This window comes from Lonchura striata, chromosome 34 (assembly GCF_050655825.1).
Source record: "Lonchura striata isolate lonStrDom1 chromosome 34, ASM5065582v1, whole genome shotgun sequence".
Taxonomy (NCBI): domain Eukaryota; kingdom Metazoa; phylum Chordata; class Aves; order Passeriformes; family Estrildidae; genus Lonchura; species Lonchura striata.
The window spans coordinates 5,522,255-5,546,145 of NC_140736.1; the positions used below are offsets into that span (position 1 = coordinate 5,522,255).

The 23,891-nt window shown below is 45.6% G+C and overlaps 2 protein-coding genes across 6 annotated transcripts; one reads left to right on the plus strand and one right to left on the minus strand.

Moving 5' to 3' along the window:
• Nucleotides 1-62: 62 nt before the first annotated feature.
• LOC144247695 (uncharacterized) lies at nt 63-4,765 on the plus strand. Its single transcript, XM_085564737.1, has 3 exons — nt 63-271; nt 579-1,863; nt 1,986-4,765. Exons 1-3 carry the CDS (start codon nt 63-65, stop codon nt 3,360-3,362), a joined length of 2,871 nt encoding a protein of 956 aa, XP_085420863.1. The 3' UTR covers nt 3,363-4,765.
• On the minus strand, nt 4,403-23,446 carry YIF1B (Yip1 interacting factor homolog B, membrane trafficking protein). Of its 5 annotated transcripts, none has more exons than XM_085564788.1 (8): nt 23,413-23,446; nt 23,098-23,336; nt 19,798-19,902; nt 17,390-17,468; nt 16,037-16,094; nt 13,196-13,351; nt 9,538-9,631; nt 4,403-4,752 (listed from the first exon to the last, which is right to left on the minus strand). In XM_085564788.1, the coding sequence occupies exons 1-8, from the start codon at nt 23,429-23,431 to the stop codon at nt 4,519-4,521; spliced, it is 984 nt and encodes a 327-aa protein (XP_085420914.1). In that variant the 5' UTR covers nt 23,432-23,446; the 3' UTR covers nt 4,403-4,518. The 5 variants fall into 5 exon arrangements, with proteins under 5 accessions (XP_085420914.1, XP_085420915.1, XP_085420918.1 ...); XM_085564789.1 differs by lacking the exon at nt 4,403-4,752 and adding an exon at nt 6,076-7,543; XM_085564790.1 differs by lacking the exon at nt 4,403-4,752 and adding an exon at nt 7,738-8,719.
• Between the last annotated feature and the right edge of the window lie 445 nt (nt 23,447-23,891).

Sequence of the window (23,891 nt, forward strand, 5' to 3'; positions counted from 1 at the left end):
GAGATCATGGAGATCCAGAACTGAGCCTGGAGAACCTGGAGAGCCTGGAGATCCTGGAGATCATGGAGATCCTGGAGATCATGGAGACCCTGGAGATCATGGAGATCATGGACAGCCTGGACAGCCTGGAGATCCAGAACTGGGCCTGGAGATCCTGGAGATCCAGAACTGGGCCTGGAGTGGGCCTGGAGATCCAGAATTGGGCCTGGAGAGCCTGGAGATCCAGAATTGGGCCTGGAGATCCTGGAGTGGGCCTGGAGATCCAGAATGGGTCCTGGATTTGTTCTGGAGGTCCTTGAGATCCAGAATTGGTCCTGGGTCGGTTCTGAAGATCCAAAATTGGTTCTGGATGTCCTGGTTTTGTCCTGGATTGGTCCAGATTTGGTCCTGGATTGGACCTGGATTGGTTCTGGAGGTCCTGGATTGGTCCAGATTTGGTCTTGGAGTGGTCCTGGAGCTCCTGGATTGGTCCTGGAAACCCAAAATTAATCCAGATTTGTTCCAGGAGGTCCTGGATTGGTCCAGGATCGGCCCAGATTTGGTCCAGGAAACCCAAAATGAATCCAGAATTGATCCAGGAGATCCAGAACCACTCCAAGGACCCTTCTGGAGTCCTTCCAACTCCTCCAGAACCTCCGGAACTTCTCCAAGGACCCTTCTGGAGTCAGTCCAACCCCTCCAGAACTCCTCTGGAACCTCCGGCAGCGCTCCCAGGCCCCCTCTGGATCCATCCCAAGGCTTCCAGAACCTCCAGAACTTCTCCAGAACCTCCAGAACTGCACCAAGGACCCATCTGGATCCATCCCAAGGCTTCCAGAACCATCCAGAACCTCTGGAACTCCTCCAGAACTTCTCCAGAATTCCTTTAGGACTTCTCCAGACCCTCCAGAACTACTTCAGATCCTCCAGAACTGCTCCAAGGACCCGTCTGGATCCATCCCAAGGCTTCCAGAACCTTCCAGAACCTCTGGAACTTCTCCAGAACATCCCAAACTCCTCCAGAACCTCTTCAGGGACACTTCTGTCTCCCCCCCGAGGCCTCCAGAACCATCCAGAACCTCTGGAACTCCTCCAGAACTTCTCCAGAACCTCCAGCACATCCAAAACTCCTCCAGGACCTCCAGAACTGCTCCAAGGACCCGTCTGGATCCATCCAAGGCTTCCAGAACCATCCAGAACCTCTGGAACTCCTCCAGAACTTCTCCAGAACCTCCAGCACATCCAAAACTCCTCCAGGACCTCCAGAACTGCTCCAAGGACCTGTCTGGATCCATCCAAGGCTTCCAGAACCATCCAGAACCTCTGGAACTCCTCCAGAACTTCTCCAGAACATCCCAAACTCCTCCAGAACCTCTTCAGGGACACTTCTGTCTCCCCCCCCAGGCCTCCAGAACCATCCAGAACCTCTGGAACTCCTCCAGAACTTCTCCAGAACCTCCAGCACATCCAAAACTCCTCCAGGACCTCCAGAACTGCTCCAAGGACCCGTCTGGATCCATCCAAGGCTTCCAGAACCATCCAAAAATCTCCGTAACTCCTCCAGAACTTCTCCAGAACCTCCAGCACATCCAAAACTCCTCCAGGACCTCCAGAACTGCTCCAAGGACCTGTCTGGATCCATCCAAGGCTTCCAGAACCATCCAAAAATCTCTGGAACTCCTCCAGAACCTCCAGCACATCCAAAACTCCTCCAGGACCTCCAGAACTGCTCCAAGGACCCGTCTGGATCCATCCAAGGCTTCCAGAACCATCCAAAAATCTCTGGAACTCCTCCAGAACTTCTCCAGAACATCCCAAACTCCTCCAGAACCTCTTCAGGGACACTTCTGTCTCCCCCCCCAGGCCTCCAGAACCATCCAGAACCTCTGGAACTTCTCCAGAACTTCTCCAGAACCTCCAGCACATCCAAAACTCCTCCAGGACCTCCAGAACTGCTCCAAGGACCTGTCTGGATCCATCCAAGGCTTCCAGAACCATCCAAAAACCTCTGGAACACCTCCAGAACTTCTCCAGAACATCCCGAATTCCTCCAGAACCTCCGGCAGTGCTCCCAGGCCCCTCTGGCTCCCCCGGGGTTCCGGAAGGTTCTGGAAGGTTCCAGGAGCTCCCCAGGGAATCTGCAGATCTCCGGGGTTCCAGAAAACTCCAGAAGGTTTCTGTGGTGCCCCAGGGATTCTGTGGAGGTTCCAGAAGGTTCCAAGAGCTCCCCGGGGCCTCAGCGCGGCTCTGGGGCCATTCCAGAAGGTTCCAGGAGCTCCCAAGGACTCTGCGGCGCTCCAGGGCCGTTCCAGAAGGTTCCAGAAGGTTCCAGTGGCTCTCAAGGACTCTTCACCGCTCCGGGGCTGTTCCAGAAGATTCCAGAAGGTTCCAGAAGGTTCCAGTGGCTTTCAAGGACTCTTTGCCGCTCTGGGGCCATTCTGGAAGGTTCTGGAAGGTTCCGGTGTCTCCAGGAGCTTCCAGAAGGTTCTGGTGGCTCTCAAGGACTCTTTGTTGCTCCGGGGCCGTTCTGGAAGGTTCCGGAAGCTTCCGGGAGCTTCCAGAAGGTTCCGGTGGCTCTCAAGGACTCTTCGTCGCTCTGGGGGCCGTTCCAGAAGATTCCAGAAGCTTCCGGGAGCTTCCAGAAGGTTCCGGTGGCTCTCAAGGACTCTTCGTCGCTCCGGGGGCCATTCCAGAAGATTCCAGAAGCTTCCGGGAGCTTCCAGAAGGTTCCGGTGGCTCTCAAGGACTCTTCGCTGCTCCGGGGCCGTTCCAGAAGGTTCCGGAAGGTTCTGGAAGGTTCTGGTGGCTCCCAAGGACTCTTCACCACTCCGGGGCCGTTCAGAAGGTTCCGGAAGGTTCCAGAAGGTTCTGGAAGGTTCTGGTGGCTCCCAAGGACTCTTCACCGCTCCAGGGCGGTTCCAGAAGGTTCCGGAAGGTTCTGGAAGGTTCCGGTGGCTCCCAAGGACTCTTCGCTGCTCCGGGGCGGTTCTGGAAGGTTCCAGGAGCTTCCGGTGGCTCTCAAGGACTCTTCGTCGCTCCGGGGCCGTTCCAGAAGGTTCCAGAAGGTTCCGGTGGCTCCCAAGGACTCTTCACCGCTCCGGGGCCATTCCGGAAGGTTCCAGAAGGTTCTGGTGGCTCTCAAGGACTCTTCACCGCTCCGGGGTGGTTCCAGAAGATTCCAGGAGCTTCCAGAAGGTTCTGGTGACTCCCAAGGACTCTTTGCCGTTCCGGAAGGTTCCAGAAGATTCCGGAAGGTTCCGGTGGCTCCCAAGGACTCCTCGTCGCTCCGGGGCCGTTCCAGAAGGTTCCGGAGCTCCTGGAGGTTCCGTCCGGTGCCGCCGGCGCCGTTTTTAGGCCCAGGGGCCTCAGAGTTATTTTTTTAAGCTCCTCGTCCACGGACGCCGGCGGGAATTTCCTGCGGGAATTTTTCCTGCGGGAATTTTTCCGGCGGGAATTTTTCCAGCGGGAATTTTTCCGGCGGGAATTTTTCCAGCGGGAATTTTTCCTGCGGGAATTTCGGATCCCCCCGAGCCGCCCCTCCCACAGGCGGCTTCGGTTCCCTTTGGTTTGCTTTGAATTGAATTTCTTTTAATTATTTTATTTTAATTTTTCTATTTTATTTTAATTTAATTTATATATTTTGTTTTATTTTTATTTAATTTATTTTAATTTTTATATTTTATTTTATTTTAATTTAATTTTTATATTTTATTTTACTTTAAATTATTTTATTTTAATTTTTTAAATTTATTTTATTTTAATTTTTATATTTTATTTTACTTTAATTTATTTTATTTTAATTTTTTAAATTTATTTTATTTTAATTTTTATATTTTATTTTACTTTAATTTTTATATTTTAATTTAATTTATTTTATTTTAATTCATTTTATTTTCATATTTATATTTTATTTTAAAAATTTTATTTTATTTTAAAAATTTTATTTTATTTTAATTTTTATATTTTATTTTATTTTTATTTATTTTATTTTATTTTATTTTTATATTTTATATTATTTTACTTTAATTTTTATATTTTAATTTAATTTATTTTATTTTAATTCATTTTATTTTGATATTTTTATTTTATTTTAAAAATTTATTTTATTTTATTTTTTATTTTACTTTCTCTTATGTTATTTCATTAATTTTTATTTCATTCTATTTTACTTTACGTTATTTACTTTGTAAATTTAATTTAATTTTATTAATTTTAATTTGCTTTATTTTATTTTACTTTTTTTTTATTTTATTCATATTTTATTTTACTTTATTCTTATTTTTTCTGGAATTTTTTGAGGACTTTCTGGGATATTTTTGGATTTTTTTTATTTTTTAATTTTTAAAAAATTTGTAAAGATTTACGTATTTATTTATGTATTTATTCAAATATTTATTTATTTCAGTATTTATTTATTTATTTTGGAGGATTTTTTTTTTTTTTTTTTTTTTTTGGTGGGGGAATGAAAAAAATTTATTTTCAGGTGGAATTTTAAATTTTTTTTTGTTTTTTAATTTTTGGGAGATTTTTCCAAGGATTTTAGTTTTTTTTTTTTTTTTGTTTTTCCGGTGTTGGATCCGAGACTTTTTTTGGTAAAAAAAAACAAAAAAAGGACAAAATAACAACAAAAAAAAAAGGAAAAAAAAGAAGAAAATCCCGGGAATTTTTTTGTTTCTGAATCCGGCTGGGAATTCTCTCAGGATTTTGGGATTCCCGAAAAAACCAAAAAAAAAGCCGGAATTCTTCACGCTCCGAGGATTTGTTATAAAAATTCTTAATTTCGCAATTCCGAGTGGGTTTTTTGGGGGAATTCCGGGGGGTTTGGGTGGGGAATTCCGTAAAAAAAAATGGGAATGGGGAAAATTGGGGGAAATGGGGAATAAAAATGGGGGAAATTGGGGAAAAATGGGGAATAAATGGGGGAAATTGGGGAAAAATGGGGAATAAAAATGGGGGGAATTGGGAAAAATGGGGGAAAATGGGGGAAAATTGGGAAAAAATGGAGGAAAATGGGGGAAAATTGGGAAAAATGGGGAATAAATGGGAAAAATGGGGAATAAATGGAGGAAAAATGGGGAAAATTGTGGGAAAATGGGGGAAATTGGGGGAAATTGGGAATAAATGGAAGAAAATGGGGGAAAATTGGGAAAAATGGGGAATAAATGGGAAAAATGGGGAATAAATGGAGGAAAAATGGGGAAAATGAGGGAAAATTGAGGGAAAAATGGGGGAAATCAGGAAAATGAGGGAAAATTGAGGAAAATTGGGAACAATGGGGAATAAATGGAGGGAAATGAGGGAAAATTGAGGAAAAACGGAGGAAATTGGAAAAAATTGAGGAAAAAATTGGAGAAATCGGGAAAATGAGGGAAAATTGAGGGGGAAATGGGGAATAAATGGGGGAAAATGAGGGAAAAGTGGGGGAAAATTGGGAAAAATGGGGAATAAATGGGGAAAAATATGGGAAATTGGGGAAAATGGGGAATAAATGGGGGAAATATGGGAAATTGGGAAAAATGGGGAATAAATGGAGGAAAAATGGGGAAAATTGTGGGAAAATGGGGGGAAAAAATGGGGGAAATCAGGAAAATGAGGGAAAATTGAGGAAAATTGGGAAAATGGGGAATAAATGGAGGAAATTGGGAAAAATGGAGGGAAAATTAAGGGTAAAATGGAAATTGGGAAAAATGGAGGAAAAATTTGGAGAAATCAGAGGAAAATATGGGAAAATGGAGGAAAAAAGGGGGAAATTGGGAAAAATGAGGGAAAATTGAGAATAAAATGGGGGAAATTGGGGAAAATGGAGGGAAAATGAGGGAAAATGGAGGAAAAAGGGGGGAAATTGGGAAAAAATTGGTGTGAGACCCCCAAAATTCCCCCAAAATTCCCCAAATTTGGGAGCACCGACTCCAAACCCTTCCCTGGCACTGCTTAAGGCCCCCAGTGGGATTTTTGGGGGGAATTCTCCAGGATTTGGGGATTTTTTCCCCTGAGAATTTGGGTTTTTCCAGTATCGAAACCTTCCAAAAATTGGGATAAACCCTCAAAATTCCTCCCAAAATTCCCCCCCAAAATCAACGTAAAGACACCGAAAACTCCTTCAAAATTCCGTTTATTGAAGCTGCTAGAGACAACAGGGATTTTTTGGGGGACACCCCAGAATTCTGGGATTTTTCCCGGGAATTCCGGGATTTTCCCGGGAATTCTGAGTCTCGGGGTGTCTCCCAACATCCAAACCCCCCAAAAAAATCCCCAAAAATCCTTCAAAATTCCCTTTAGTGAAACCCCCATAAACCGCAGCCCTCTTTTTACGGAAAACGGTGAAATTCCAGGATTTTTCCCAGGAATTCCAGGATTTTTCTGGGAATTCTGTCACGGGGTGTCTCCCAACATCCCCAAACCCCCCCAAAAAAATCCCCAAAACTCCCTCAAAATTCCGTTTATTGAAGCCGCTAAAAACAGCGGGGATTTTTTTGGGGGACGCCCGGGAATTCCGGGATTTTTCCCAGGAATTCCAGGATTTTCCCGGGAATTCTGAGTCTCGGGGTGTCTCCCAACATCCCCAAACCCCCAAAAAATCCCCAAAACTCCTTCAAAATTCCATTTATTGAAGCCACTAAAAACAGCGGGGATTTTTTTGGGGGACGCCCGGGAACTCCGGGATTTTTCCCAGGAATTCCGGGATTTTTCCTGGGAATTCTGGGATTTTTCTGGGAATTCTGTCACGGGGTGTCTCCCAACATCCAAACCCCCCAAAAAATCCCCAAAAATTCTTCAAAATTCCCTTTAGTGAAACCCCCATAAACCGCAGCCCTCTTTTTATGCAAAACTGTGAAATTCCAGGATTTTTCCCAGGAATTCCAGGATTTTTCCCGGGAATTCCGGGATTTTCCTGGGAATTCTGAGTCTTGGGTGGGGAAGGGGGTCTCCCAACATCCAAACCACCCAAAAAACCCCCCAAAACTCCTTCAAAATTCCGTTTATTGAAGCCGCTAAAAACAACGGGGATTTTTTTGGGGGACACCTGGAAACTCCGGGATTTTTCCCAGGAATTCCAGGATTTTCCCAGGAATTCTGAGTCTCGGGGTGTCTCCCAACATCCCCAAACCCCCCAAAAAAACCACCAAAACTCCTTCAAAATTCCGTTTATTGAAGCCGCTAGAGACAACAGGGATTTTTTGGGGGACACCCCAGAATTCTGGGATTTTTCCCGGGAATTCCGGGATTTTCCCGGGAATTCTGAGTCTCGGGGTGTCTCCCAACATCCAAACCCCCCAAAAAATCCCCAAAACTCCTTCAAAATTCCATTTATTGAAGCCGCTAAAAACAGCGGGGATTTTTTTGGGGGACGCCCGGGAATTCCAGGATTTTCCCGGGAATTCCGGGTTTTTCCCGGGAATTCTGGGTCTCACCGGAGCAGGTGGAAGGTGAGCCAGTACATGAAGAGCGGCTGGGCGGCGGCGATGGCCATGGTCAGGTACATGCGCAGCTGGTTCTTGGCGCCGCGCACCGGAACGCCCTCGGCCGCCGCCTCGGACAGCAGCTTCAGCCTCAGCGTCCGGATCTGCGGGAATTCCGGGAAAATTCCGGATTTGGAATATTGGAATTAAGGTTTTCCAGGTCCTCAAATCCCAAAATTCCCAAAAAAATCCCATTTAAAACACCCAAAATCAGCCCATAAACTCCCTTGGCCGCCGCCTCCGACAGCAGCTTCAGCCTCAGCGTCCGGATCTGCGGGAATTCCGGGAAAATTCTGGATTTGGAATGGTGGGATCGACCCCTCGGGTCCTCAAATCCCAAAATTCCCACAAAAATCCGATTAAAGACACCCAAAATCTGCCCCTAAACTCCCTCGGTTGAGGCATCCCGGAGCAGCTTCAGCCTCAGCGTCCGGATCTGCGGGAATTCCAGGAAAATCTGCATTTGGAATATTGGGATCGACCCCTCGGGTCCTCAAATCCCAAAATTCCCACAAAAATCCCATTAAAATCCCAGTAAAGACACCCAAAATCTGCCCCAAAGTCCCCTCGGTTGAGGCATCCCGGAGCAGCTTCAGCCTCAGCGTCCGGATCTGCGGGAATTCCAGGAAAATCTGCATTTGGAATATTGGGATCGACCCCTCGGGTCCTTAAATCCCAAAATTCCCACAAAAATCCCATTAAAGACACCCAAAATCTGCCCCTAAACCCCCTCGGTTGAGGCATCCCGGATCAGCTTCAGCCTCAGCGTCTGGATCTGCGGGAATTCCGGGAAAATTCCGCATTTGGAATGGTGGGATCGACCCCTCGGGTCTTAAAATCCCCCAAAAACCTCCAAATTCCCATAAAAATCCCATTTAAAACACTCAAAATCGGCCCCTAAACCCCCTCGGTTGAGGCATCCCAGAGCAGCTTCAGCCTCAGCGTCCGGATCTGCGGGAATTCTGGGAAAATCCAGATTTGGAATGGTGGGATCGACCCCTCGGGTCCTCAAATCCCAAAATTCCCACAAAAATCCCATTAAAGACACCCAAAATCTGCCCCTAAACCCCCTCGGTTGAGGCATCCCGGAGCAGCTTCAGCCTCAGCATCCGGATCTGCAGGAATTCCGGGAAAATTCCGGATTTGGAATGTTGGGATCGACCCCTCGGGTCCTAAAATCCCAAAATTCCCACAAAAATCCCATTTAAAATACTCAAAATCAGCCCATAAACGCCCTCGGCCGCCGCCTCGGACAGCAGCTTCAGCCTCAGCGTCCGGATCTGCGGGAATTCCGGGAAAATTCCGGATTTGGAATGGTGGGATCGACCCCTCGGGTCTTAAAATCCCAAAATTCCCATAAAAATCCCATTTAAAACACTCAAAATCTGCCCCTAAACCCCCTCGGTTGAGGCATCCCAGAGCAGCTTCAGCCTCAGCCTCCGGATCTGCGGGAATTCCGGGAAATTCCGGATTTGGAATGTTGGAATTAAGGTTTTCCAGGTCCTCAAATCCCAAAATTCCCACAAAAATCCCATTAAAGACACCCAAAATCTGCCCCTAAACCCCCTCGGTTGAGGCATCCCAGAGCAGCTTCAGCCTCAGCGTCCGGATCTGCGGGAATTCCGGGAAAATTCCGGATTTGGAATGCTGGGATCGACCCCTCGGGTCCTTAAATCCCAAAATTCCCACAAAAATCCCATTTAAAACACTCAAAATCTGCCCCTAAACCCCCTCGGTTGAGGCATCCCGGAGCAGCTTCAGCCTCAGCCTCCAGATCTGGGGAGAATTCCAGGAAAATTTGGGATTTGGAATGTTGGGATCAACCCCTCAGGTCCCAAAATCCCCCAAAAAACCCCAAAATCCCATAAAAATCCCAGGAAAAAGAGTCAAAATCAGCCCCAAAACTCAGAGGAGGCCTCACCAAACCCTACCCGAGCAGCGTCCCGAAAATGAAATTTTGGGGAATTCCTGCAAATCCGGAGCAAATTCCTGGGAATTCTGCCAATCCTAAAGACCCCGAATCCCCCAAAAAACCTGAAAAATGCCCCCAAAAATTCCAAAATTCCCCAAAAAGCCCCAAAACTCCCCAAAAACTCACCATGAAGATGAAGATGCTGAGGCAGCACCAGCTCAGCGCCGCGTAGTACCCGGCCCTGCCCAGCAGCAGCCCGGCCAGCAGCCCCACAATCATCCTAAAAACGGCAAAAATTGGGGATTTCACCCCAAAATTTGGGGGGTTTACCCCACTTCTGGGATTTCACCTCAAAAGCGGAGATTTCCACCCCAAAAAAGTGGGATTTTAGCCCAAAAAAGTGGGATTTTACCCCAAAGTTACGGGGTTTTACCCCAAAATTGGGGATTTTACCCCAAAATTGGGGGGGTTTACCCCAGTTCTGGGATTTCGCCTCAAAAGTGGAGATTTCCACCCAAAAATTGTGGGATTTTACCCCAAAGTTACGGGGTTTTACCCCAAAATTGGGGATTTTACCCCAAAATTGGGGGGGTTTACCCCACTTCTGGGATTTCGCCTCAAAAGCGGAGATTTCCACCTGAAAATTGTGGGATTTTAGCCCAAAAAAGTGGGATTTTACCCCAAAGTTACGGGGTTTTACCCCAAAATTGGGGATTTTACCCCAAAATTGGGGGGGTTTACCCCAGTTCTGGGATTTCACCTCAAAAGCGGAGATTTCCACCCGAAAATTGTGGGATTTTAACCCAAAAAAGTGGGATTTTACCCCAAAGTTACGGGGTTTTACCCCAAAATTGGGGATTTTACCCCAAAATTGGGGATTTTACCCCAAAATTGGGGGGGTTTACCCCAGTTCTGGGATTTCACCTCAAAAGCGGAGATTTCCACCCCAAAAAAGTGGGATTTTAGCCCAAAAAAGTGGGGTTTTACCCCAAAGTTACGGGGTTTTACCCCAAAATTGGGGATTTTACCCCAAAATTGGGGATTTTACCCCAAAATTGCGGGATTTCAACCCAAAATTGCGGGATTTCAACCCAAAATTAAGGGATTTTAGCCAAAACTGTAGGATTTTACCCAAAATTGTGATATTTTACCCAAAACTGTCTCATATCACCCAAAATTGTGGTATTTTACCCCAAAATTACAGGATTTCACCCCAAAATTGTGTTATTTTACCCAAAATTGTGTTATTTTGCCCAAAACTGTGGGATTTTACCCAAAACTGTGCGATTTTACCCAAAATTGTGCGATTTTACCCAAAACTGTCTCATATCACCCAAAATGGTGGGATTTTACCCAAAATGGTGGGATTTTACACCAAAATTGTGGTATTTTACCCAAAACTGTCTCATATCACCCAAAATTGTGGTATTTTACCCAAAATGGTGGGATTTCACCCCAAAATTACAGGATTTCACCCAAAATTGTGTTATTTTACCCAAAATGGTGGGATTTTGCCCAAAATTGTGATATTTTACCCCAAATTGTGATATTTTACCTCAAAATTATGGGATTTCACTTCAAAGTTAGGGGATCTCACCTCAAATTGTGGGATTTCATCCCAAAAGCAGAGGATTTCATCTCAAAATTGTGGGATTTTATCCGAATTGTGGGATTTTACCAAAAAATGTGGGATTTTACCAAAAAATGTGGGATTTTACCTAAAATTCTGGGATTTCACCCCAAAATTTTGAGACTTCACCCCTAAACCACAGAATTTCACCCCAAATCTGTGTGATTTTACCAAAAATTGTGAGATTTCACCCCAAATCTGTGGGATTTTACCCAAAATTGTGAGGTTTCACCCCAAATCTGTGGGATTTTACCCAAAATTGTGAGATTTCACCCCAAATCTGTGGGATTTTACCCAAAATTGTGAGATTTCACCCCAAATCTGTGGGATTTTACCCAAAATTGTGAGATTTCACCCCAAATCTGTGGGATTTTACCCAAAATTGTGAGATTTCACCCCAAATCTGTGGGATTTTACCCAAAATTGTGAGGTTTCACCCCAAATCTGTGTGATTTTACCCAAAATTGTGAGATTTCACCCCAAATCTGTGGGATTTCACCCAAAATTGTGAGATTTCACCAAATTTGGGGCATTTTGAAGATTTTTTAAAATGTTGCTGGGTTGGGAAAGGATTTTTTGGAGGGACTCAGGACATTTCGAGCCGGATTTTGGGTGAATTTGTGGAGATTTTGGGGCATTTCAATGCTTTTTTTTTTTTTTTGGGGGTAAAACCACCAAATTTGGGGCAATTTGAGGCATTTTGGGGATTTTATTTTGAATTTTGCTATTTTTTTATTTTGAATGTTATTTGAATTTTTGGTAACAAACATTTTGGAGGCAATCGGGACATTTCAAATGGGATTTTTACAGCGATTTTGGGTGAATTTGTGACCGTTTGGGGGCATTTTTAATTTGTTTTTTAATAAATTTTTGGGGTAAATCCACCAAATTTGGGGCAATTCGAGGCATTTTGGGGATTTTATTTTGAATTTTGCTATTTTTTTATTTTGAATGTTATTTGAATTTTTGGTAACAAACATTTTGGAGGCAATCGGGACGTTTCGAATGGGATTTTTACAGCGATTTTGGGTGAATTTGCGACCGTTTGGGGGCATTTTTAGTTTGTTTTTTTTTAAATTTTTGGGGCAAATCCACCAAATTTGGGGCAATTCGAGGCATTTTCCAACGGGATTTTTTTTTTACAGCAGCCTTACTTTAGGGTTTCAATTGGAAACCAATGATTTTGGGTGAATTTGTGACCGTTTGGGGCATTTTTAATTTGTTTTTTAATAAATTTTTGGGGCAAATCCACCAAATTTGGGGCAATTCGAGGCATTTTGGGTATTTAATTTTGAATTTTGCTGAGTTGGTAACAAACATTTTGGAGGCAATCGGGACATTTCCAACGGGATTTTTACAGCGATTTTGGGTGAATTTGCGGCCGTTTGGGGGCATTTTTAATTTGTTTTTTTTTAAATTTTTGGGGTAAATCCACCAAATTTGGGGCAATTCGAGGCATTTTGGGGATTTTATTTTGAATTTTGCTGTGTCGATAACAAACATTTTGGAGGCAATCGGGACATTTCCAACGGGATTTTTACAGCGATTTTGGGTGAATTTGTGACCATTTGGGGGCATTTTTAATTTGTTTTTTTTAAATTTTTGGGGTAAATCCACCAAATTTGGGGCAATTCGAGGCATTTTGGGTATTTTATTTTGAATTTTAGTGGGTTGGCAACAAACATTTTGGAGGCAATCGGGACATTTCAAACGGGATTTTTACAGCGATTTTTGGTGAATTTGTGACCATTTGGGGGCATTTTAAATTTGTTTTTTTTTAATTTTTGGGTTAAATCCACCAAATTTGGGGCAATTTGAGGCATTTTGGGGATTTTATTTTGAATTTTGCTGCGTCGCTATGGGATGTTTTGGAGGCAATCGGGACATTTCGAATGGGATTTTTACAGCGATTTTGGGTGAATTTGCGGCCGTTTGGGGGCATTTTTAATTTGTTTTTTAATAAATTTTTGGAGTAAATCCACCAAATTTGGGGCAATTCGAGGCATTTTGGGGATTTTATTTTGAATTTTGCTATTTCTTTATTTTGAATGTTATTTGAATTTTTGGTAACAAACATTTTGGAGGCAATCGGGACGTTTCCAATGGGATTTTTACAGCGATTTTGGGTGAATTTGTGACCATTTTGAGGGTTTTTTTTTTGGGGCTGGCGGGGAGGGATTTTTGGGGTGAAAAAGGGGGATTTTGGCTCCGTACCCCACGTATTTGTAGCCGGCGAAGGCCAGGAGGTCGATGGGGGTGAGGTCGGTGCTGACGGTGACCAGGTAGAGGCTCAGCAGGACGCTCAGCACCTCCAGCAGCAGCCAGGCCAGCGCCGAGCTGGCCACCAGCCCCAGGCTGTCCGGGGAAAACCTGGAATTTCACCCCAAAAAAATCCAGGATTTGGGGGGAGAAACATCGGGAAAAAAACCGGGGGAAAAAAGGTGAAAAAACGGCGAAAAAACGGCAAAAAACGGCCAAAAAACGGCCAAAAAACGGCGAAAAAATCAGATTTTTTTGGCATTTTTTGGGGGTTTTTTGGGGTTTTTTTTGAGATTTTTTTTGAGGTTTTTGTGGGAATTTTGGGGGGTTTTATGACGGTTTTGGGTTTTTTGGGGGGATTTTGGAGGGTTTTGGGGTTTATTTGGGACTGATGGAAGTCCCGGATATTTGCTCAGGATTCCACCAGCCCCAGGCTGTCCGGGGAAAACCTGGAATTTCACCCCAAAAAAATCCAGGATTTGGGGGGAGAAACATCGGGAAAAAAACCGGGGGAAAAAAGGTGAAAAAACGGCGAAAAAACGGCAAAAAACGGCGAAAAAACGGCGAAAAAATCAGATTTTTTTGGGTATTTTTTGGGGTTTATTTAGGGATTTTCTGAGATTTTTGTTTGATTTTTTTTTTATTTTTTTGGTTTTTTGGGGTGGATTTTGGAGGTTTTGGGGGCTTTTTTTCAAAATTTTTGGGGATTTTTTTCAGGTGTTTTGGGGTTTATTGAGAGGTTTTTTGGGAGTGATGAAAGTCCCGGACCTTTGCTCAGAGTTCCACCAGCCCCAGGCTGTCCGGGGAAAACCTGGAATTTCACCCCAAAAAAATTCAGGATTTTGGGGGAGAAACATCGGGAAAAAAACCGGGGGAAAAAACGGCGAAAAAACGGCGAAAAAACGGCAAAAAACGGCAAAAAAACGTCGAAAAAACGGCAAAAAAATCAGATTTTTTGGGCATTTTTTGGGTTTTTTTAGGGGTTTTTTTGGGGTTTTTTTTGAGATTTTTTTTGAGGTTTTTGTGGGAATTTTGGGGGGTTTTATGACGGTTTTGGGTTTTTTTGGGGGGATTTTGGAGGGTTTTGGGGTTTATTTGGGACTGATGGAAGTCCCGGATATTTGCTCAGGGTTCCACCAGCCCCAGGCTGTCCGGGGAAAACCTGGAATTTCACCCCAAAAAAATCCAGGATTTGGGGGGAGAAACATCGGGAAAAAAAACCGGGGGAAAAAAGGTGAAAAAACGGCAAAAAACGGCGAAAAACGGCGAAAAAACGGCGAAAAAATCAGATTTTTTTGGGCATTTTTTGGGTTTTTTATAGGGGTTTTTTGGGGGTTTTTTTGAGATTTTTTTTTGAGGTTTTTGTGGGAATTTTGGGGGGTTTTATGACGGTTTTGGGTTTTTTTGGGGGGATTTTGGAGGGTTTTGGGGTTTATTTGGGACTGATGGAAGTCCCGGATATTTGCTCAGGGTTCCACCCAAGCCCCAGGCTGCCCGGGGAAAACCTGGAATTTCACCCCAAAAAATTCAGGATTTGGGGGGAGAAACATCGGGAAAAAAAACGGGGGAAAAAAGGTGAAAAAACGGCGAAAAAACGGCAAAAAACGGCAAAAAAACGGCGAAAAAATCAGATTTTTTTGGCATTTTTTGGGTTTTTTATAGGGGTTTTTTTGGGGGTTTTTTTGAGATTTTTTTTTGAGGTTTTTGTGGGAATTTTGGGGGGTTTTATGACGGTTTTGGGTTTTTTTGGGGGGATTTTGGAGGGTTTTGGGGTTTATTTGGGACTGATGGAAGTCCCGGATATTTGCTCAGGGTTCCACCCAAGCCCCAGGCTGCCCGGGGAAAACCTGGAATTTCACCCCAAAAAATTCAGGATTTGGGGGGAGAAACATCGGGAAAAAAAACGGGGGAAAAAAGGTGAAAAAACGGCGAAAAAACGGCAAAAAACGGCAAAAAAACGGCGAAAAAATCAGATTTTTTTGGCATTTTTTGGGTTTTTTATAGGGGTTTTTTTGGGGGTTTTTTTGAGATTTTTTTTGAGGTTTTTGTGGGAATTTTGGGGGGTTTTATGACGGTTTTGGGTTTTTTGGGGGGATTTTGGAGGGTTTTGGGGTTTATTTGGGACTGATGGAAGTCCCGGATATTTGCTCAGGGTTCCACCAGCCCCAGGCTGTCCGGGGAAAACCTGGAATTTCACCCCAAAAAAATTCAGGATTTGGGGGGAGAAACATCGGGAAAAAAACCGGGGGAAAAAAGGTGAAAAAATGGTGAAAAAACCGGCAAAAAAATGGTAAAAAAACCTGGTAAAAAATGGCAAAAAAATTGGGGTTTTTGGGCATTTTGGGGGGTTTTTTAGGGTTATTTTTTTGAGATTTTTTAGGAGTTTTTGGTATGTTTTTTTTTTTTTTTTGGCGGGATTTGAAGTTTTGGGGTTGCTGAAATTCCTGGGAATTTGCTCAGATAAAATCTGGACATTATATCCCAACATTTCAGGATTTGAGGCAGTGGATAAAGGGGCGAGGGTTTAGAGGGAAAAATTTGGGGGGAGGGAAGGGATTTTTAGGGGAAAAAAATGGATTTTTGGGAGGAAAAAAGGGGATTTTGGGGGATAAAAAAAATTTTTTTTGGGGGGGAAAAAAGTATTTATGGGAGGAATAAAGGGCTTTTTTTGGGGAAAAAGGCATTTTTGAGGAACAAAAAGGGATTTTTGGGAATAAAAAGGATTTTTATTTTTTAAAAAAAGGGATTTTTGGAGGAAAAAAAGGATTTCTTGGGGAAAAAAAGGGATTTTTGTACCTGTTTTGTGTGCCCAAAGCGAGGCCAGCCAGGAGGATGTAGGTGAGGAAGGCCATGGCTGCGAGGGAGAAATTTGGGAATTTTATGGGGGAATTTTGGGGATCTGTTGGAATTTTGGGGGTTTCAGGGGGTTTGGGGGGAAATTCGGGAGATTTTGAACAATTTGAGGAGGATTGTAGGAATTTTTGAGGAAAAGTTGGGGGAATTTTGAGAAGTTTTTTGAGGTTTTGGGGGTCCTGGGTTGGATTTTGGGGGTCCTGGGTTGGATTTTGGGGGTCTCAGGGTGGATTTTGGGGTCCCAGGGTGGATTTTGGGGGTCCTGGGTTGGATTTTGGGGTCCCAGGGTGGATTTTGGGGTCCCAGGGTGGATTTTGGAGGTCCCAGGGTGGATTTTGGGGGTCCTGGGTTGGATTTGGGGGTCCCAGGGTGGATTTTGGGCTCCCAGGTTGGATTTTGTGGGTCCTGGGTTGGATTTTGGGGTCCCAGGGTGGATTTTGGGGGTCCTGGGTTGGATTTTGGGGGTCCCAGGGTGGATTTTGGGGGTCCCAGGGTGGATTTTGGGGTCCCAGGGTGGATTTTGGAGGTCCCAGGGTGGATTTTGGGGTCCTGGGTTGGATTTTGGGGGTCCTGGGTGTGTTTTTGGGGGTCCTGGGTCTTTTTTTGGGGATCCCAGTTGTGATTTTGGGGGTTCTTGGGGGTCCTAGGGGTGCTTTTGGGGGTCTTGAGTTGGATTTTGGGTGTCCTGGGGGGGTTTTGGGGGTCCTGGGGGGGGTTTTGGGGGGGTTTGAGGGTCCTGAGTTGGATTTTGGGTGTCCTGGTGGGGGTTTTGGGGGTCCTGGGGGAGTTCTGGGGTCCTGGGGGGTGTTTGGGGGGTTCTGGCTGTGATTTTTGGAGTCCTGAGGGGGGTTTTGGGGGTCCTGAGTAGGATTTTGGGGGTCCTGGGGGGGTTTTGGGGTCCTGGGTTGGTTTTTGGGGTCCTGAGTAGGATTTTGGGGGTTCTGGGTTGGTTTTTGGGGGTTCTGGGGAGGGTTTTTGGGGTCCTGGGTTGGTTTTTGGGGGTCCTGAGTAGGATTTTGGGGGTTCTGGGTTGGTTTTTGGGGTCCTGGGGAGGGTTTTGGGGTCATGGGGAGGGTTTTGGGGGTCCTGAGTAGGATTTTGGGGGTCCTGGGTTAGTTTTTGGGGTCCTGGGTTGGTTTTTGGGGTCCTGGGGGGGGTTTTGGGGTCCTGGGTTGGTTTTTGGGGTCCTGGGGAGGGTTTTGGGGGTCCTGAGTAGGATTTTGGGGGTCCTGGGGGGGGGGTTTTGGGGTCCTGGGTTGGTTTTTGGGGTGCCCGGGCGGTTTTTGGGGTCCCCACCCGGGATGTAGAGGTCGGGGGCGTTGACATCGAAGCGAGGAGCGACCGGAGTGTCCTGCTGGTACCGGACCTGCCAGTCCTGGGGGGCCAGGGGGGTCAGGGACCCCAAAATGCCCAAAAACACCCCAAAACCAACCCAAAATAGCCAAAAACACCCCAAAACCAACCCAAAATACCCAAAAACACCCCAAAATCAACCAAAAATACCCAAAACACCCCAAAACCAACCCAAAATACCCAAAAACATCCCAAAACCAACCCAAAATACCCAAACACCCCAAAACCAACCCAAAATACCCCAAAACCAACCCAGAATACCCCAAAACCAACCCAAAATACCCAAAAACACCCCAAAACCAACCCAAAATACCCAAAAACACCCCCAAACCAACCCAAAACAGCCAAAAACACCCCAAAACCAACCCAAAATACCCAAAAACACCCCAAAACCAACACAAAAAACCCCAAAACACCCCCAAACCAACCCAAAACAGCCAAAAACACCCCAAAACCAACCCAAAATACCCCAAAACACCCCAAAACCAACCCAAAATAGCCAAAAACCAACCCAAAATACCCAAAAACACCCCAAAACCAACCCAAAATACCCCAAAACACCCCAAAACCAACCCAAAATAGCCAAAAACACCCCAAAACCAACCCAAAATACCCCAAAACCAACCCAAAATACCCAAAACTAACCCAAAATACCCCAAAACACCCCAAAACCAACCCAAAATAGCCAAAACCACCCCCAAACCAACCCAAAAAACCCCAAAACACCCCAAAATACCCAAAAACCAACCCAAAAAAACCAAAAACACCCCCAAACCAACCCAAAATACCCAAAAACCAACCCAGAAAACCCAAAATACCCAAAAACACCCCAAAACCAACCCAAAACAGCCAAAAACACCCCCAAACCAACCCAAAATACCCCAAAACACCCCAAAACCAACCCAAAATGCCCAAAAACACCCCAAAACCAACCCAAAACAGCCAAAAACACCCCCAAACCAACCCAAAATACCCAAAAACATCCCAAAACCAACCCAAAATACCCAAAAACACCCCCAAACCAACCCAAAATACTCAAAATACCCAAAAACCAACCCAAAATACTCAAAATACCCAAAAACCAACCCAAAAAACCCCAAAACACCCCCAAACCAACCCAAAACACCCCAAAACCAACCCAAAATACCCCAAAACCAACCCAAAATACCCAAAAACACCCCAAAACTAACCCAAAATACCCAAACACCCCCAAACCAACCCAAAATAGCCAAAATACCCCAAAACCAACCCAAAATACCCAAAACCAACCCAAAATACCCCAAAACCAACCCAAAATACCCGAAAACATCCCAAAACTAACTCAAAAAACCCCAAAACACCCCAAAATACCCAAAAACCAACCCAAAAAAACCAAAAACACCCCAAAACTAACCCAAAATACCCAAAAACACCCCAAAACCAACCCAAAATACTCAAAACCACCCCCAAACCAACCCAAAACACCCCAAAACCAACCCAAAATACCCAAAAACACCCCAAAACCAACCCAAAATACCCCAAAACACCCCAAAACCAACCCAAAATAGCCAAAAACATCCCAAAACTAACCCAAAATACCCCAAAACCAACCCAAAATACCCAAAACTAACCCAAAATACCCAAAAACACCCCAAAACCAACCCAAAATAGCCAAAACCACCCCCAAACCAACCCAAAATACCCAAAAACCAACCCAAAAAACCCAAAACTAACCCAAAATACCCAAAACCACCCCAAAATACCCAAAACCACTCCAATATAGCCCAAAATTTCATCAAACGCTTCTCCCAGTCCATCCCAGTGTCCCCCAGTTCCCCCAGTCACCCCAAAAACCCATCCCAGTAACCCCAAATTCCCTCCCAGTCCCTCCCAGTGCCCCCAATCCCCTCCCAGTCCCCCCAGTCACCCCAAAAACCCATCCCAGTAACCCCAAACCCCCTCCCAGTCCCTCCCAGTCCCCCCAAATCCCCTCCCAGTCCATCCCAGTAACCCCAAATCCCCTCCCAGTCCCTCCCAGTGCCCCCCAGTCCATCCCAGTGACCCCAGTCCCCCCTCCCAGTCCATCCCAGTAACCCCAAATCCCCTCCCAGTGACCCCAAATCCCCTCCCAGTCCCTCCCAGTGCCCCCAATCCCCTCCCAGTCCCTCCCAGTAACCCCAAATCCCCTCCCAGTCCCTCCCAGTGCCCCCCAAAACCCCTCCCAGTCACCCCAAACCCCCTCCCAGTCCATCCCAGTAACCCCAAAACCCCTCCCAGTGACCCCAAATCCCCTCCCAGTCCCTCCCAGTGCCCCCCAAAACCCCTCCCAGTGCCCCCAATCCCCTCCCAGTGCCTCCCAGTTTGCCCAGTACCGGGTGGCCGAAGGGGAAGACGAGCAGCCTCAGTTTCCTGCCCACGTAGACGGTGTCCACGGCAAAGTAATACTTGAGGCGGCCCACGGGCACCCAGCGGCCCAGCTGGGGGAAAATCCCAGTTCAAACCAGTCCAAACCAGTCCAGCCCGCGTCTTACCCCCTTCCCTTTTTTACCCTCTTTCTTCCCCTTTTTTCCGGGCTTTTTTCTCCATTTTTTCCCAATTTTCCCCCTATTTTTTCCCATTTTTTCCCCTATTTTTTCTGCTTTTGTCCCATTTTTTTCTGATTTTTTTCCCAATTTCCCCCCTATTTTTCCCGCTTTTGTCCCATTTTTTTCTGATTTTTTTCCCAATTTTCCCCCTATTTTTTCCGCTTTTCTCCCATTTTTTTCTGATTTTTTTCCCCAATTTTCCCCCTATTTTCCTCGCTTTTCTCCCATTTTTTTCTGATTTTTTTTCCCAATTTCCCTCCAATTTTTCCCCGCTTTTGTCCCATTTTTTTCTGATTTTTTTCCCAATTTCCCCCCTATTTTCCCCATTTTTCAGATCTTTTTTTCCCAATTTTCCCCCTATTTTCCCCGCTTTTGTCCCATTTTTTTCTGATTTTTTTTCCAATTTTCCCCCTATTTTTTCCACTTTTGTCCCATTTTTTTCTGATTTTTTTCCCCAATTTTCCCCCTATTTTTCCCGCTTTTGTCCCATTTTTTTTCTGATTTTTTTCCCAATTTTCCCCCTATTTTTCCCCGCTTTTGTCCCATTTTTTTCTGATTTTTTTCCCAATTTCCCCCCTATTTTTTCCGCTTTTGTCCCATTTTTTTCTGATTTTTTTCCCATTTTTTCCCCTATTTTTCCCGCTTTTTTCCCATTTTTTTCTGATTTTTTTCCCAATTTTCCCCCTATTTTTCCCCGCTTTTCTCCCATTTTTTTCTGATTTTTTTCCCAATTTTCCCCCTATTTTCCCCGCTTTTGTCCCATTTTTTTCTGATTTTTTTTCCAATTTTCCCCCTATTTTTTCCACTTTTGTCCCATTTTTTTCTGATTTTTTTCCCCAATTTTCCCCCTATTTTTCCCGCTTTTGTCCCATTTTTTTTCTGATTTTTTTCCCAATTTTCCCCCTATTTTCCCCGCTTTTGTCCCATTTTTTTCTGATTTTTTTCCCAATTTCCCCCCTATTTTCCCCATTTTTCAGATCTTTTTTTCCCAATTTTCCCCCTATTTTTCCCGCTTTTGTCCCATTTTTTTCTGATTTTTTTCCCAATTTTCCCCCTATTTTTTCCGCTTTTCTCCCATTTTTTTCTGATTTTTTTCCCCAATTTTCCCCCTATTTTTCCCCGCTTTTGTCCCATTTTTTTCTGATTTTTTTCCCAATTTTTCCCCTATTTTTTCCGCTTTTCTCCCATTTTTTTCTGATTTTTTTCCCCAATTTTCCCCCTATTTTTCCCCGCTTTTGTCCCATTTTTTTCTGATTTTTTTCCCAATTTTCCCCCTATTTTTTCCCATTTTTTCCCCTATTTTTCCCACTTTTGTCCCATTTTTTTCTAATTTTTTCCCCAATTTTCCCCCTATTTTTTCCGCTTTTGTCCCATTTTTTTCTAATTTTTTTCCCAATTTTCCCCCTATTTTTTCCGCTTTTGTCCCATTTTTTTCTGATTTTTTTCCCAATTTTCCCCCTATTTTTCCCGCTTTTGTCCCATTTGTTTCTGATTTTTTTTCTTCATTTTCCCCCCTATTTTCCCCATGTTTTCACCATTTTTCAGATCTTTTCTTCTCAATTTCCCCCCCTATTTTTCCCATTTTTCAGGTCTTTTTTCTCATTTCTCCCCCCTATTTTTTCCGTTTTTCACCCTTTTTTCTGGGGCTTTTTTTCCCCCGTTTTTTTCCATTTTCCCCGTATTTTCCCCCATTTCCCCCCCTGTTTTCCCCCCATTTTTTCATGTTTTTTCCCTCCATTTTTTCCCATTTCCCCCCCTATCTTTACTGGGTTTTCCCCGTGTTTTCTGATTTTTTTTTTCTCCATTACCCCCCTATTTTTTCTGGGTTTTTTTTCTCCATTTTTCCCATTTCCCCCCATTTTTTCCCCATTTTCTCCCCTTTTTCCCCATTTCCCCCAATTTTTGGGTTTCCCCCCATTTTTTCCCTTTCCCCCCTGCCATTATTTCCTGGTTTTGTCCCCATCCTCCCCAATTATTTTCCCATTATTTCACATTTCCCCCCATTATTTCTCCTTTATTTCCCCTTTTTACCCCATTATTTCCCATTTTCCCCCCATTATTTCCCATTTTTTTCCCATTATTTCCCCTTTATTTTCCATTTTCTCCCCCATTATTTCCCATTTTTTTCCCATTATTTCCCCTTTATTTCCCATTTTTTTCCCATTATTTCCCATTTCCCCCCCATTATTTCCCCCGTTATTTCCCATTTTTTTCCCATTATTTCCCATTTATTTCCCATTATTTCCCCTTTATTTCCCATTTTTTTCCCATTATTTCCCATTTTCCCCCCCATTATTTCCCCCGTTATTTCCCATTTTTATCCCCATTCTCCCCCCGTTTTCCCCGTTATTTCCCGTTATTCCCCCCATTATTTCCCGTTATTTCCCCGTTTCCCCCCGTTATTCCCGGTTTTCCCCCCCCGTTATTCCCGTTTTTTTTCCCCCCATTATTCCCGGTTTTCTCCCCGTTATTCCCGATTTTTTTTCCCCCGTTATTCCCGTTTCTCCCCCCGTTATTCCCGATTTTTTTCCCCCCGTTATTCCCGATTTTTTTCCCCCCGTTATTCCTGATTTTTTCCCCCCGTTATTCCCGTTTATCCCCCCGTTATTCCCGGGTTTTTTCCCCCCGTTATTCCCGTTTATCCCCCCGTTATTCCCAGTTTTTTTTTTCCCCGTTATTCCCGTTTATCCCCCCGTTATTCCCGGGTTTTTTCCCCCCGTTATTCCCGTTTATCCCCCCGTTATTCCCGTTTATCCCCCCATTATTCCCGTTTTTTTTTCCCCCCGTTATTCCCGGTTTTTCCCCCCGTTTATCCCCCCGTTATTCCCGTTTATCCCCCCGTTATTCCCGGTTTTCCCCCCGTTTTTCCCCCGTTATTCCCGTTTTCCCCCCGTTATTCCCGGTTTTCCCCCGTTATCCCCGGTTTCCCCCCATTATTCCCGCTTATCCCCCCGTTATTCCCGTTTATCCCCCCGTTATTCCCGCTTATCCCCCCGTTATCCCCGGTTTTTTTTCCCCCGTTATTCCCGTTTATCCCCCGTTATCCCCGCTTTTCCCCCCGTTATCCCCGGTTTTTCCCCCGCTCACGTTCCCCTCCACGTGCGAGGCCAGGCTGCTGCCGTAGGCCGCGGCCAGCGAGGTCACGGGCTCGGCCAGGAGCGCGCCGGGCGCCCCGAACGCCGCCGAGGCGGCGGCGGCGGCGGCGGCGGCCGGAGGCGGCGGCGGCGGAGCCCCGAAGCCGCGGCCCGGCGAGGCCCCGCTCGCGCTCGTGTCCTCGAACAGCGGCCGCGGGTCGGCCAAGCGGGCGGGCCCGCGGCGTTTCGGGGCTGAAAAGGAAAGGAAAGGTGAATCCCAAGGGCTTTCGAACACCAATTTCCCCTCGCGGCGCCGCCCGCGACTCACGGGGAGCGGCGGGGTCCATGGCGGCGGCGGCGGCGCTTCCGGGTTCCGCCGGACCGGGAGTCACGTGGGGGAAACGGGGGGTTGTGATTGGCGGAGAGGGCGGAAGTTGTGTCCGGAGTTAAGATGGCGGCGGTGCCAAGATGTAAAATATGGCGGCCGCGGCGTTCTGGTTGCTTCCATGGCAACGGGAGGGTTCGGCGGGCTTGTGATTGCTCGGAGCGTCCCCAAAGTGTCCCCAGGGGTGTCGCCAATGCTGCCGGGGACGCGGGAGCGTCACGGGCTCCGGTACAGTCCGTAACGGCGGCAGTACCGGGTTCGGCACCGGGAATCACGTGGGGAAGGCGGGAGGTTGTGATTGGCTGAAAGGGCGGAAGTGGTTGGCGGGAAGGGCAGCTCGTGCCCGGAGTTAAAATGGCGGCAGTGCCACGCTGGGGTTGCCATGGTAACGAGGGACGCGCTGGGGCTTAGTGCCCGCCCCG

What these genes read in the sequence shown, in the direction of transcription:
- LOC144247695 (XM_085564737.1), top strand. Translation starts at nt 63, where the DNA reads ATGGAGATCCTGGAGATCATGGAGACCCTGGAGATCATGGAGATCATG. An exon ending in GGCCTGGAGATCCAGAATGG is followed by an intron (nt 272 to 578) that starts GTCCTGGATTTG and finishes GAATTGATCCAG; the next exon opens with GAGATCCAGAACCACTCCAA. An exon ending in CCTCCAGAACCATCCAGAAC is followed by an intron (nt 1,864 to 1,985) that starts CTCTGGAACTTC and finishes CCATCCAAAAAC; the next exon opens with CTCTGGAACACCTCCAGAAC.
- YIF1B (XM_085564788.1), bottom strand. An exon ending in GCTTTGGGCACACAAAACAG is followed by an intron (nt 13,352 to 16,036) that starts GTACAAAAATCC and finishes GTGAAATTCCAG; the next exon opens with GTTTTCCCCGGACAGCCTGG. An exon ending in TCAGCATCTTCATCTTCATG is followed by an intron (nt 4,753 to 9,537) that starts GTGAGTTTTTGG and finishes TGCGAAATTAAG; the next exon opens with AATTTTTATAACAAATCCTC.